We start from the raw sequence: 12,645 nt of genomic DNA, 5'->3' as shown, positions 1-12,645 counted from the left end.
CAATCAGACCAATGACCAAGCCTAGTGGAAACAATTCATGTCAGATCAGCGAAAATAAACTCAACAGCACATTGATGCTTATCTAAAATACTTATACCATCTCTGTCCCAAGAATATACCTTCCTCTAAACCCTAAGACCCTGAACCTTGATCAAGTCTGATTCATCAAAACGTCTTACATTGGACCATGAATTACAATAAAATATAAAAGACTTTCTCATTCATGGTTATCTTGAACCGATACTTAACCATACAACATTGGAACAAACCTATAAATTCCTGGTCTGCCAATACATATTCAGGAAAATTTAAACCGGAACAATCTAGATAAAAACCAATGCGAGAACCAGAACCAAAACCGGAAGCCCAAACCCAATTCTACTAGACCCGGAGAACCAAACCCTGACGTCATCAATCACAGGCCCACACAAGGAGCTCATATCATCCGTCCTAGTATTGTAATAAACGCTGTAGAAAGCAATCCTCGTACGGTCTGCCTTCGCCGTGAAATTCAACTCGGAGACTTCGAAACTAGAGTTCGCTTGCGCCATGTAGTGAAAGTTCTGAGCTTGATCGCCGGCAAACGCCATTACAGCCAGAGGCTCCTTGCACTTGTCGCCTGCGTGACCCAACGAGAAAGACATCTTGTACGGAACGTTGGCCTTTGTCTCAACCATTTGAGAGATTATGCCTTCTTTGCCCGATAGCAGCTCCACCGCTCGCTTTCCCTCAGGGACCGAGAAGTGATCTGAGTCGATAAACCGGACTGCCCGGTTTGATTCGACGGTCCAACCGGGAAGAGAGGAGGTTTCTTCGTCGAGGTTTGTCGGAAGGAGAACACCTAGGGTCGTGTTTCTGAACATCCATGGACCTTCTTCGAAATCTCCGTTAACCACGGCATTGCCTGTTAAAATATAACAGTTCGTTGTTTATGGCGGGAATTTAAGTTCTGTTGGGGTAAAATTTAGCAGGAGTCGTAACATTTGGTATCAATAACAGAAATAAGGGAAACCAGGGGCTAGTTTTGAAAATATGCTAAATTTAGGGGTATATTTAAATTTATATAAAGTTTAGATGTCCAATAACAATAGATTAAGGAAAATGATTGGGTTATGTTGGCAAAACAATTATCACTCTTTAATATGTAAAATGTTTTTATTATTTTCTGTTGTTTCACAATATAATATATTTTCATATATCAAAATGAAATTTAATTTCATCAAAAATACGTAATCAATTATGTGCCACTAATTTTTATTTATGATTAATTAAACTAATTTTAATTTATATTTCCAATGATATTTTCCAAAAAAGTAGATTTTTGATATGTGTGATTTTTTGATATGTGTGATTTATAGTACAAATCATCTAACATTTTTAAAGAAGGCAAGTAAGTACGTGCTAATTGTACTTTAAATGTCCCCAATTGGTGTAAAATTAAACGATTTAAGAAATATGGGCAGCCTAAACCAATAAGGAAAACCTAAGGGGTTATTTTAGCAAAATACGAAACATTACCTTTGGGTTTATCAGGAGTAAAGAGTTTCTTGACGGCGATGTCGTCGATGATTGGCCCACAAGTAGGATCATCCTCCATACCAGGATTCCTAAACACCAACCGGACGCGATCCTCAACCGCTTCAAACGCCCAAGCATAAGGGTCCCACCCTTGAACGCTGTAAAGCGTTTGCAGGTCAATGGTCTGCGACGCGATGGGCTCATCGGAAGCCACCGAGACGTTCAGCGACTCGAGCTGCGCACACGTGCGTGCGGCGCTGAACGTGACGGAGTAGATAAAACCTTTCTCCACCGCGAGTTCTTGGCTGATCTCGGCATCGTTTCCTAACCTCACGGCGTGGCGTCCCTCGGGAACGATCAGGATCATCCCTCCTTGTTTTTGACCGGACTTTATTAGCTCCACGGTGCCGTCAGATCGCCAGCTAGGGATCTCGGTGGAGTCTTGGACCATGGCGTCATCAGGGAAGCCGTTTGACGGTGGAGTCTCGAAGTCGCCGTTAACAACCAAGCCTGAAAAAAAGACCAGTCAAAATAATTACTAAGTCCGTTTCACTAGTCGTGTTCACAAGAATTATTACAACAAACAAACGTTTTATGTTTTAGGCCTGTCCAATACGGTAACTGAATGGATATGATTTTATAAAAACCGTAGAATTTAGATATGGTTTGGTTTATAACCGAATAAATTGAACAAAACCAATCAAAAGTAGAAACATGTAAATATATACATATTTTATAACGTAACATGAAAATCTATTTTTATATAAGTTATTTTTTTGTTAATAATTATTACCACATTTTTTATAGTAATAAAAAATACACTTAAAATATAATTAAATAACAATTCAATGCAATTGCGACTTCTTATTTTCTTAGTCTTTTTCTTTTTTGCTTTCTTTTAACATTGATTAAATTGAAGTAAATGTTATAAATTTGATGGATAACAACTAGAATAAATTCTTGACAATTTTTTTCTTATTTATAAACGAAGAGAGTTTCACTCGAAGAAGCATGACTTTGATGAACACTACGGAAGAGTGGAAAAACTTTTCTTTCATATTTCTCTTTTGTTTTTTCTTATTTATAAACGAAGAGAGTTTCACTCGAAGAAGCATGACTTTGATGAACACTAAATATGGAATAGTGGAAAAACTTTTCTTTCATATTTCTTTTTTGTTTTTTATTTTTATTTTCAAAATTTCGAGCTTTGATTTTAATTCTAGATTTGATTATTTCATCAGAAAGTATAAGCGTTTTTATTTTTTTATTCTTTTATTTGAAAATATAATATCTTTTTAATAAATCACTGCGATGACAAAATGACTCTAAAATTTATATAATATGATCTCAAATTAAATAATTATGTTTTGGTATAAAACCGAATAAACCGAAAACCGACGGTATAAACTGAACCGGAGTAAATATGAATTTAGAATGGTAGTTATATTTTACTAACCGAAATACCGAAAAACCGAAAAAACCAAACCGATATCCGGATTGAATACCCCTATTAAAACTATCATTCAAAAAAAAAAAACTTACAACTGTACTTGTAATAATTTAATAAGGGAAAAAGGGATAAGTACGGTATTTAAAAATGGTGTCAGAAAATATTATATGGGATGGAGATGGATAACGATCAGTTGGTCCCCTACACAACAATGATATGTTTCATCTTCAGTGTCCCCTTTTGGGCCTTACATTCTCTCAAGAATTTGCAATCTAGACAAATTATATCCTCCGAAATAGATTCTCTCCCTCGCATTTCTCGTGAGGTCACACTTACCAGCGGTTTGTTGAGTCTATTATTAGTATTAAAAAATATGAACAGAGAAACACGAGTAAAGAGAAGACACGAGAATTGAACCGTTTCATCACCGTCCACGCATTAACTTTGGTGGGAATCACACACATTGGTATGAGCACATTGGTATGAGTTATGAATATGTGGGGCGTGTGTCTACATTTACGAGTGCCCTTTTCCTTAGGGCAGGGAAATGACTAGTCGAATTTAAGGATCCAATTAATGGTGCCAGTTAAGCTACTAAAATAATTAAGTTTTCTAAAGAGTGAAGACTGATAAAAATGGTTTTGACTGTTGAAGATTTGAATTGAATACAGCGGGACTTAAGGAGCTGAAGAGGGATTTTCTATTCTTTTACCTAAAATGACCCATAAAGCTTTTGTCTTCTTAAAAAAAAAAAAAAAAAAAAAAAAGCTTTTGTCTTCTTTTACTATTGTGATGGTCTAATTTGAAAATTACTAAGAGATTTTTATTCCAAGATTAATGATCCTAACTTTACTCATTGCTCAGCTACCAGTCAAACACACACACAAAGGGGAAAGCAAATCTTAATTCTAAGCAACAGAGGACTGGTAAAACCCTGAAATGGGAATCTAGAAACAAAGTGAAGATTATATAACTTTAAGCTCCTTAGCCGGATCTGTAAGTAACCCATTTTAGAGAGAAGAAACAGGCAGTAGAGGCCACGGTGCATCCATCTTTTGTTCTTGGAACAGAGAGAACAAACAATCATGCGTTTTAACATCATCAGAAACCCCCAACACCAAGAAGCAGTCTAACCAACCAAGAAAATTGATGAGAATATGTGAGTGAAGAACAGCGTACCGTCTTCGACCGGCGAAGTTTTGCCGTCGGAGGCTGCAGCGAAGACGCAGAGACCAACCAGAAGCATTAGAGTGGAAACCGATTTGCAACTATCATTGTTGTAAAACACCATCTCTACCTCTCTCTCTCTCTCTCTGAACAGTCAAAGTGTTACTGTGAATTCTTTTGGGGCGGTGTGAGCAAAAGCAGGGAAGTGTAGTGTCCTTTTTATCCTAAATCCTCCCAGCTGTTCTTTTTGTTCTATTCTTTAATTATTTTAATAGCTAAATTTTTGGAAAAAAAATAACCAATGAGATTTTGGGGATATGTCAAAAAAATTAGATTGAGAAAGCATTTTGGCATTTTGGGACCCTCTTAACCACAAACCGCGTGGTGGTCATAGTCACCGGTAACAACATTTCTCTTTTTGTAAAATTCGATGAAACCAGTGTAGAAAAAAAAACAAGTGGGGGGGGGGGGGGGGGGGGTCCACATCTTTTAGATATTGAGGAATAGATTCAGAAACATTATCACTAGATGTTGTCAGAGCCACATTGTTACTTAGTAGAAATGTGCTCTCACTGCTCAGGCAAAACCTTACTCCAGATGGTTGATATGATACTGTTGGTTTAAGATACTCGAGGCATTTGAGTGGAGAGTCGAGTGCTTTTAAAGAGATTGTGTAATTTTTGGAAGATGGGTAACTCACGGATTGTCTTATGTTTTATTCATAAAAAACTAAGAAGCTTGGGCAGCTAAGATGCTGTACGCTCTCACCTTACTATAGAACAGCCTGAAGCGTTTACTTATAGCCAATCACATAAGCATACAACATGAGGAATGAATCTATTCTGTTTTAAATGTTTTAGTTATTAGCCATTATCCAATTCTCCTCGGTAATTATTGATTAAACACATGATACAACCTAATAATACTTGAACCTTATATTCCCATGTAAATTGTTCCTATGTCTTTGTTTTCACTTACTACTTAAATTCACCTTTTACTTAGGCAATGCATCAAACCTTATGCCTTTGTTTTTACATACTATAGTCAATTCAACAACAACAAAAAAAAATTGCAACAAAATAACTTCACAATCCTAAAACGAGATAATAAAAAGAACAATATTTGACAAGTGTTAAATCTTATTCAACGAGAATCGCTAGAATAACTTCCATAATCCTGAACGAGATCATAAAAGGGAAGTATCACTTGTGTCATAAGCAAAACTAAGTTTTGTTAGATTCCTAGAAACAAAAGATTCATCCATCAGATATAACGCAAATACACAGAAGAATAAATATAAACTCAAAGCTACACTTACTTTGTGGTTCGGTCACATTCCTTGCAAAGCCCCCTTACCAAGACGACTTCTTTATACCCACCAACTCCCCTTTATTCGCCAACCCACGGAAACAGATCCTAGACATCCGAAACAGCTCCGTCACGGACCTAGACCGACCAGTGAACACACATCGATTCCTTATCCTCGTAAACGCACTGTTCCTCGGCAGTTTCGACAGCTTATAACGATTCTTCTCTCTCATTTCGCTAGGAAGCTCCGGATCCTTGCAAAACGCTTTGTAGAGCTTCCTTCTCAGCTCGAATCTCGCCGCGAGCAATCTGCGTCTGTGATCTGCACTGTTTCGCTTCACGCCTTGCTCCGTACCACTGTGTTTCGCGAGAGATGTAGAGATTTGTCTGGATTGGATTTGAGCGAGGTTGTTCGGAGGTTTGACCGCGGATCGCCATAGCAGAGCCGATTGAGAGAAGGAACGTTGACAGTAGGAAGATACGTTGGTTAGGACTCCTCGGAGGTTGGCCATTGGTTTCGGGAGATTGCCGTCGCGGGATTGGATTAGGGTTTGAGTTCCTCGAATCGATTCAAAGCTGCTTCTTCTATGGTTATGGGCCTGTTTAATTTGGGCTCGGTTGGGCATGTTATTCTGAATTATAAAAGCCTTTCTTTTTTGGTTTGAAGAAAAATGTTGCTAATTCAAAATCCACTAGTAGCAACTTTCCCTCTGTGTTTTTTTTTTTAAGACTGATTGATAATTCTATTTCGAGTTATGAAAATTGTTAAATTTAGGATTTTGTAACCGATAATTCTATTATTTTTTTAGAAAAATTAACGACTGAATTTTATTTACATCACATTGAGTTGTGTTCTAGTTCTAACTAAAACTCACAGTTCTACTTCTGTTATATTGAACTGTTTTATGAAAATTAACGTATAACGGTTTTATTTAAAATTTGTCAAAGCTTTATTGTAAGTTTTTTTTTTCCATTAGTTTACATATTTGATAAAATGTATTTTTGGACTTGAGCCTTAAAGCTTATAGTGTAAAACAATTAGTGAACTAGTAATTAAAATAGTGGACCAAAATAAATAAATAAATCTCTCCTTGTTCTGATGAACTGTGTGATTAGTTTTCAGGATCATGTCAAAAAATATTAGTTATTAGTAAAATTATGATGTCCATGTGACTAAATGATGTCCATTTGTGTCTTCCTACTGATAAATGTTTTTTTGACTATATTTGATACTGAAGAAATGGTATATTAAATTGACATACTTAGATTGTTCTATTTGTTATAAGTTGATGTATTTTCCAAGAATAGTGTACCAAATATTTTTATCAATTCGTGGAAACAACACCATTTCTTGAAATTATTGAAACATATCATCCATGTCAATTTTATTTAGCCTCACGTGGAGTTGAGTTAACCGTTTGTCTTTTCTTGCTGTCTTCAATTTCGTGCTTGAGAGATTCCATTACTTTCTTGAACTCATCTAATGTGATTTCGTGGCTCTCACTTTCCTCTGAGTTTCCAGGCCATTGTAGACCCATCTGAATCTCCCTGAACCTGTTGAATGTCTCCTCGACTTGCTTCCAAGGATCTCCACGAAAGTAATATATTATAGTCTGAGATATAAAAAAAAAACATTTGACACTAAGCGAAAATAAAATGATAGATAGGATTTTAAAGTAATAACAAAGGACTACAGTTACTTGCCTGGTAGAGAGGACGCCTTGCATCTGTTATGAAATCATCCTCTAAGCACTTACATTTCGAAGCCTCTTCAATGTTTCCCTATTATATATATATTGTTTAACTTCTTATAAAGATATGCTGAAAATAATCATACTTATGATAAATGAATGTAAAGAGCAAACCATGTAGATCAACATCTCCACAAGCAACATCTCGATCTCATAAGCCTCATGACCTTTTCCTTCTGCTTTTGCTTTCTCCAGTGCTTTCTTCAATATCTCAACTCCTTTTGCTTCTTTTCCACTCATTTCCATCTTCACAATGTCTCTCTACAAGAGGAAGAAGAAAATAGGGTTCTAACGACTTCAAATTTAATCCTAAAGGGTAAAAAGATTTTGTATATAAAACAACCTGAAGCAACCCGAAATCCGGCTTTTCCTTGGAAAGCAAAGATTCAAATTCAATCTCAGCATTTACAAGGGAAGAAGTATCAAGATGATATGAGTGCAAGTCAAGCAATCTCTGCAATGCCACTTTTCCTCCTCGAATAGCCCCCATTGAAACAGATCTTGAGAGGGTTTTCTGATCCTTTCGACGTCTTTTTAAAGAAGTCTCCTTACTAATGCTGTTATGGATGCCTTTTCTGATATCTCGACCATTGTTGTCGTCCTTCTTTCTCCATAACCGATGATTTATGTAATTCCAAGCGACATATGCACCAGCAAGGACGAAGACGGGTGCAACTGCTGCTCCATACTTTGTTTTCATGGTGAACCTGTTCTTGGACCGATTAACCATATACTTAACTAAATTCTTTGTTTGTCTGATTCTTTTGTTATGAATGTCAATATATTTATAATTTTTCCTTGTTGAAAGATTCTTTTATATGCAAAGAAAATTGGATTGCAAAGGGAAGAGGAAAGCGAACATTCAAGTTATTCTAATGTTATAGTCTTGCATCGCAAGTAAAGAAGTTATTATACTTTGTCCTAGAAGGCATACGAACAAAGAATATGGCGCCACCGGTACATATAAGTTTCCAACACTTTGGAAAGAGATAATAATTTTTTTTCAAATAATTCCTAATCAAAATAGAAATACACCAGTCTTCGAAGTTTGTTAATTGGAAAGAAAACTAGGTGACTTTCCCGTGCTCATGCATTGGTATATATATTTCTAAAGTAAATATACTATAATACTTGATTAGTATTTACTTTTAATTTTAAATTAATTTATTATTTGTATGCATCATTTATATTAATAATATTATATCACTTTAATTATACATATGATTTTATATATCTAATATCTAATTGGTTTTGTTATTTTTACCATCGATTTAGTTATCATTTGAATAAATTAGATTGCATCTATGAATTCAATTGTAATTTTTTTTTTAATTTTATATATTAAAATTTTGATTAATTTCTTATTTGCATTTAGGTGGTTGTTGTCTTAGATATGTAAGTATACTTTATGAAGATTATGTAGAATTTAGGATATATTGTGATTAGAATGAAATAAAAAAATAAACTAAAGTGTATGATTCTAAATTAAATAAATTAATATAACGATAATATTCTGAAGTCTCATGCATATATATAAAGTTTACAAAAGAACTAAATTGTAACAATTAGTTAATATTTTATTTTTATTTGTAATATGTTTTGAGTTGTTCTATGATTTATATTTGTAAAATAAATTACGATTCTTATAAAATTATATATTCTTATCGTAGTTAAATCTATGATTATATATATAAGTTAGATTAGTCAGATCACTTATGTTGTGAGTATATTGAGTTACATATATTCTTTCAAATTTAAAATGAAGTATAATTATTTTTTTATTATAATTAAGTCAAGTCAAATCAAATCAATTTTATTTATCGTTTAAATGTGCATGTATTTTCATGATAATTATCAAATTATATGTTGATTTTTTTTAAAAAAAAATTAGGAAATAAAGCGATTATCAGTAGGAAGTTACATGCATAAGTAGCTGATACATTTTTAAAAGCTCATGAACACATGCCAATATTTACAATAATTAAAATATTTTTTAATTTTTAAATAACTTTATACCTTTGATTTATTGAATGGAAACTGAAATTTATTTTAAATAATCTTAAAAATAAGAATTCAGATTTGCTTTGGTGTTTTGATCATGGTTCTATTAAGATCCACAAACATAAAAACATAAAATTTATAAGAAAATTTAATATTAAGAAAAAAATAACTTTAATATTGATAAAATATAATATATCTACCTCATTAAACTATTTTGTAATTATTTGATCAAACGATGTTTATTTTTAAAATTTATTTTTAGTTTTTTAATATCTCTTAAAAATAAACAGTAAACAAAATTGTGATTGTATTTGAAAATAATATTATATAAGTAAAATATAATTTATCGATATTTTTTTGCTGTAATTGAAAGATATTATAGTCAACTAAATATATGAAAAATAAACAAAAAATTTAAATAATACTAAGTATAAACTATTTTCAGTCAGTTAAACATATATTAGTTTATGTTGCTTAATTATTTTATGTAATCATCTAAGAAAATAGATAGATATATAAAAATATTTCTATTACTTTGAATTTTTTAGTATTGTTTAAAATTATGTTTTAAAAGTAATAATATTTTTTTTTTCTAATATCAAGATTATCTATGTAAATTGTTTTTAAAGAAATCATGTTATATACAAATTTATATTTTTCATCTAAGAAAATATAGATATAAGGAAAGTATTTTATTACTTCAAAGAATATTTTATGTTATTTAAAAATATTATTTAAATGTAATAGTACTATTTTGTGAACTTTCCCTTTTTTATGAAATCATATTATATATACATATATTTTCATTTTTCAATTCATTTTTTACTTTATAAAAATTTTCCTTTTTATTGTATGTATTTTTTTTTGGAAAATTTTAAAAAGAAAACTAAATAAATAATAAATAATAATATTTTAAATGTAATATTTTTAATTCATTAAAGGTATCAGTGTAATCAACCATCGTGAGAGTTAACGTGAAAGCGACAGAAACTGACTTCTCAAATAATATTATAGCTATTTCAAAACAACATTTTAAGAAAAGAAACAATACAAAATAGTAAATAAAAAATATGTTTTTTTTTGTAAAAAATATGCTTATATTAGTATATACGTACTTGCTTGTTTAAGCAACATTCTTTGATGCCTTTCTGCCAAACTGGTTACTTCCGTCTGAAGTAACACATTGATGCTTTACTTCACAAACCCTGAAACTGTAACATCTTCTATGCACGTGGGGAAATTAACAGGAACAAAAATTTAAGAACCAATCTCTAACATAAGATCAACCAAATGCAATAAAAATCCATTATAATTTTTTCAACTCATAAGAAGAAAAATGGCTTCTGCATTTCTTCTAGACCATACGCAGAAACTCACACTTCCTTTCTCTAATTTCACCTCCACACATAAACCAACTCTTGGATCTCAAAAATCTTTTCTTGTTTTTCCCTCCAATGGCAGTCCAAGCGGTCGTTTGTTCATCAGATCACCAATCACAATGGCCAAATCAAATAGCAAAAGTGATTATCAAGATGACAAAAAACTCTTAAAGCCGTTAAAATTGGCGGCGGGAGCATCCCTTGCACTTGCTTGTGCCTTAGGTATTTTCGGCTTTAAGATAAAGAATATGAGCTATTCTGCCGCCGCAGCTGTGCGTCCAAGCGCCGCCGACATGATCATAACCGGTAAGCCAACCGCAGCTGTATCAGAGTCTTCAGGGATGCATCCTTTGCCGGCAAAGTACGCATTGCAGTCTCTCTTTGAAGTGAGCTCAATGCTTGCTTCGGCTAAACCCATTCCTTCTCAAAGACAATTCAATCTTCAGAAACTCCCTTCGTTGCCTTCAAAGGAAGATACCGACTCCATCAAGGTACAATTTGCAAACTTATAAATTCAAAAGGATTATTCGGTTCTGTTTTAATTATTACCCAAAAAGGTGTAATGAAATCTAACAAACAAAAATAAAAATATGGTTTTCTGCAAAAAAAAAATCTCAATGTGGTCTTTTTTGTTTGCTATTTCAGTCTGGTACCTCTATCTCCATATTATAAATATTTATATACTAAAAAGAGAATAATTATGGATATATATTGTAAATATTACTATGTCGACGTGCTCTGATTTTTTAATATCTCTCAAAGCGAGTTTACATAAACATTATGCAAAATACAAACAAAGCTTTTATTTGTTTACTTTATATATATATATTAAGAATATCGAAGCTTTCGATACCCTATAAAAACTCATATAATTTCTTTACAAATTGACACCATATATCAAGTGCTACAAGCCTATAACTTTATAGCCACAAGATCAACCAATTTAAAAAGAGAGAAAAAAATTTTGAGCAAAGAAAGAAAATATTTAACAATCTTTTAAATCGAGGGAAATATAGATGGAGGCGGTGCGGAAGATGAAGGAAGGAAAATGCGAGGAGGCGGTGCAGCTCCTTCGCGATGCAAACATGCGATACAAAAACGAGCCCGAGGCCGCCTTCAACGTGCAGATGGCTCTAGTTGAAATTTTAATATTGCTGGTGATTATTTTATTATTTTCGTTATATGCATATGCATGCAACTCTAATTTCTTTATATTAAACATTCTTGTCTATATGTGATTAATGGTTAGTATATTTCGATGATATTCCAGGAGAGGTATCAAGAAGCTGCTGAGTACAGTTGTCTAAATGATGAGAATGCCCTAATTTCTGATATTCGGATCCCTCTTTATAAGGTTTATCAACATAGTATAAATATGTGTTTATGGAAATATTAATTAAACGAATTTTATCGCAGTTTTAGTTGTTAAAGCTAATGGTGTTTCATGTACAGGCAATTATATACACAATGCTAGACAAAGATACAGAAGCCAAGAAGTATTGGAAAGAATTTAGAAAATCCATTGGCGAAGGATTTGACCCTTTTAGTTTCGAAGAGTAATTACAACATTTTAATTGGAAGCTGTTATTAATACTTTTGGATCGATTGTTAAAAATAAATCGTCGTCCGTAAGAAAAAAAAAACATATCACCCAGCGGCTAATGGTGGATTTCAAAATTTCATTTGATTGGGAACATCCGATAAAGCAAGAAAAAAATAATGTTGTATCTTCAATAGTTGTGTTTTACCTTATATATTTAATTCTCATTCCATTCTTAAAAGATAATCCCTCCGTTTCTGAATAAATGTCACTTTGACACTTTTCACATATACTAAAAAAGTAACGGAAATATATATAAGTTGTTATTAATTACATCTTTATGACCAATAGTATTTGAGATAAATAAAATTATTTATGAAATCAATGCAGTTTGCAATTAATTTTCAGCTGAAAGTAAGTATAATTTGCATTGAAATTGTAAAGTGACACTTTTTGTGTAACAAGAAAAAAAAGCTAGAATGACACTTATTATGAAACATATGGAGTATATGTTTTAGAATTTTCACATTT

At 32.6% G+C, this 12,645-nt stretch overlaps 4 protein-coding genes across 4 annotated transcripts; 1 reads left to right on the top strand and 3 right to left on the bottom strand.

Moving 5' to 3' along the window:
* Window positions 1-147: 147 nt before the first annotated feature.
* BNAC04G10730D lies at window positions 148-4,407 on the bottom strand. Its single transcript, XM_013836802.3, has 3 exons — window positions 4,148-4,407; window positions 1,519-2,028; window positions 148-904 (listed from the first exon to the last, which is right to left on the bottom strand). The coding sequence occupies exons 1-3, from the start codon at window positions 4,257-4,259 to the stop codon at window positions 324-326; spliced, it is 1,203 nt and encodes a 400-aa protein (XP_013692256.1). The 5' UTR covers window positions 4,260-4,407; the 3' UTR covers window positions 148-323.
* A 702-nt stretch (window positions 4,408-5,109) lies between these two features.
* Window positions 5,110-6,199, bottom strand: LOC106391252 (ribosomal protein S14, mitochondrial-like). The gene is made up of 2 exons (XM_013831853.3): window positions 5,454-6,199; window positions 5,110-5,376 (listed from the first exon to the last, which is right to left on the bottom strand). Exon 1 carries the CDS (start codon window positions 6,067-6,069, stop codon window positions 5,488-5,490), a length of 582 nt encoding a protein of 193 aa, XP_013687307.1. The 5' UTR covers window positions 6,070-6,199; the 3' UTR covers window positions 5,110-5,376; window positions 5,454-5,487.
* Window positions 6,200-6,645: 446 nt separating this feature from the next.
* On the bottom strand, window positions 6,646-7,985 carry LOC106394491. The gene is made up of 4 exons (XM_013835056.3): window positions 7,538-7,985; window positions 7,309-7,455; window positions 7,148-7,225; window positions 6,646-7,056 (listed from the first exon to the last, which is right to left on the bottom strand). The coding sequence occupies exons 1-4, from the start codon at window positions 7,922-7,924 to the stop codon at window positions 6,829-6,831; spliced, it is 840 nt and encodes a 279-aa protein (XP_013690510.2). The 5' UTR covers window positions 7,925-7,985; the 3' UTR covers window positions 6,646-6,828.
* A 2,425-nt stretch (window positions 7,986-10,410) lies between these two features.
* On the top strand, window positions 10,411-12,355 carry LOC106394930. The gene is made up of 4 exons (XM_048753558.1): window positions 10,411-11,065; window positions 11,591-11,731; window positions 11,845-11,928; window positions 12,027-12,355. The coding sequence occupies exons 1-4, from the start codon at window positions 10,532-10,534 to the stop codon at window positions 12,132-12,134; spliced, it is 867 nt and encodes a 288-aa protein (XP_048609515.1). The 5' UTR covers window positions 10,411-10,531; the 3' UTR covers window positions 12,135-12,355.
* Window positions 12,356-12,645: the final 290 nt, after the last annotated feature.

Source organism: Brassica napus, chromosome C4 (assembly GCF_020379485.1).
Source record: "Brassica napus cultivar Da-Ae chromosome C4, Da-Ae, whole genome shotgun sequence".
NCBI lineage: Eukaryota > Viridiplantae > Streptophyta > Magnoliopsida > Brassicales > Brassicaceae > Brassica > Brassica napus.
Note: the sequence above shows the minus strand (reverse complement) of the source record. Positions and strands in the feature narration are given on the sequence as shown.

Bases quoted from the DNA above. Each gene is read 5' to 3' on its own strand.
- BNAC04G10730D (XM_013836802.3), bottom strand. From the start codon at position 4,259: ATGGTGTTTTACAACAATGATAGTTGCAAATCGGTTTCCACTCTAATG. The intron at 2,029-4,147 runs GTACGCTGTTCT...TCTTTTTTTCAG, and splicing joins AACTTCGCCGGTCGAAGACG to GCTTGGTTGTTAACGGCGAC. The intron at 905-1,518 runs GTAATGTTTCGT...ATATTTTAACAG, and splicing joins TACTCCTGATAAACCCAAAG to GCAATGCCGTGGTTAACGGA.
- LOC106391252 (XM_013831853.3), bottom strand. From the start codon at position 6,069: ATGCCCAACCGAGCCCAAATTAAACAGGCCCATAACCATAGAAGAAGC.
- LOC106394491 (XM_013835056.3), bottom strand. From the start codon at position 7,924: ATGGTTAATCGGTCCAAGAACAGGTTCACCATGAAAACAAAGTATGGA. The intron at 7,456-7,537 runs GTTGTTTTATAT...TTCCTCTTGTAG, and splicing joins CGGATTTCGGGTTGCTTCAG to AGAGACATTGTGAAGATGGA. The intron at 7,226-7,308 runs GTTTGCTCTTTA...TATATATAATAG, and splicing joins TGGAGATGTTGATCTACATG to GGAAACATTGAAGAGGCTTC.
- LOC106394930 (XM_048753558.1), top strand. From the start codon at position 10,532: ATGGCTTCTGCATTTCTTCTAGACCATACGCAGAAACTCACACTTCCT. The intron at 11,066-11,590 runs GTACAATTTGCA...AGGGAAATATAG, and splicing joins AAGATACCGACTCCATCAAG to ATGGAGGCGGTGCGGAAGAT. The intron at 11,929-12,026 runs GTTTATCAACAT...TTTCATGTACAG, and splicing joins TTCGGATCCCTCTTTATAAG to GCAATTATATACACAATGCT.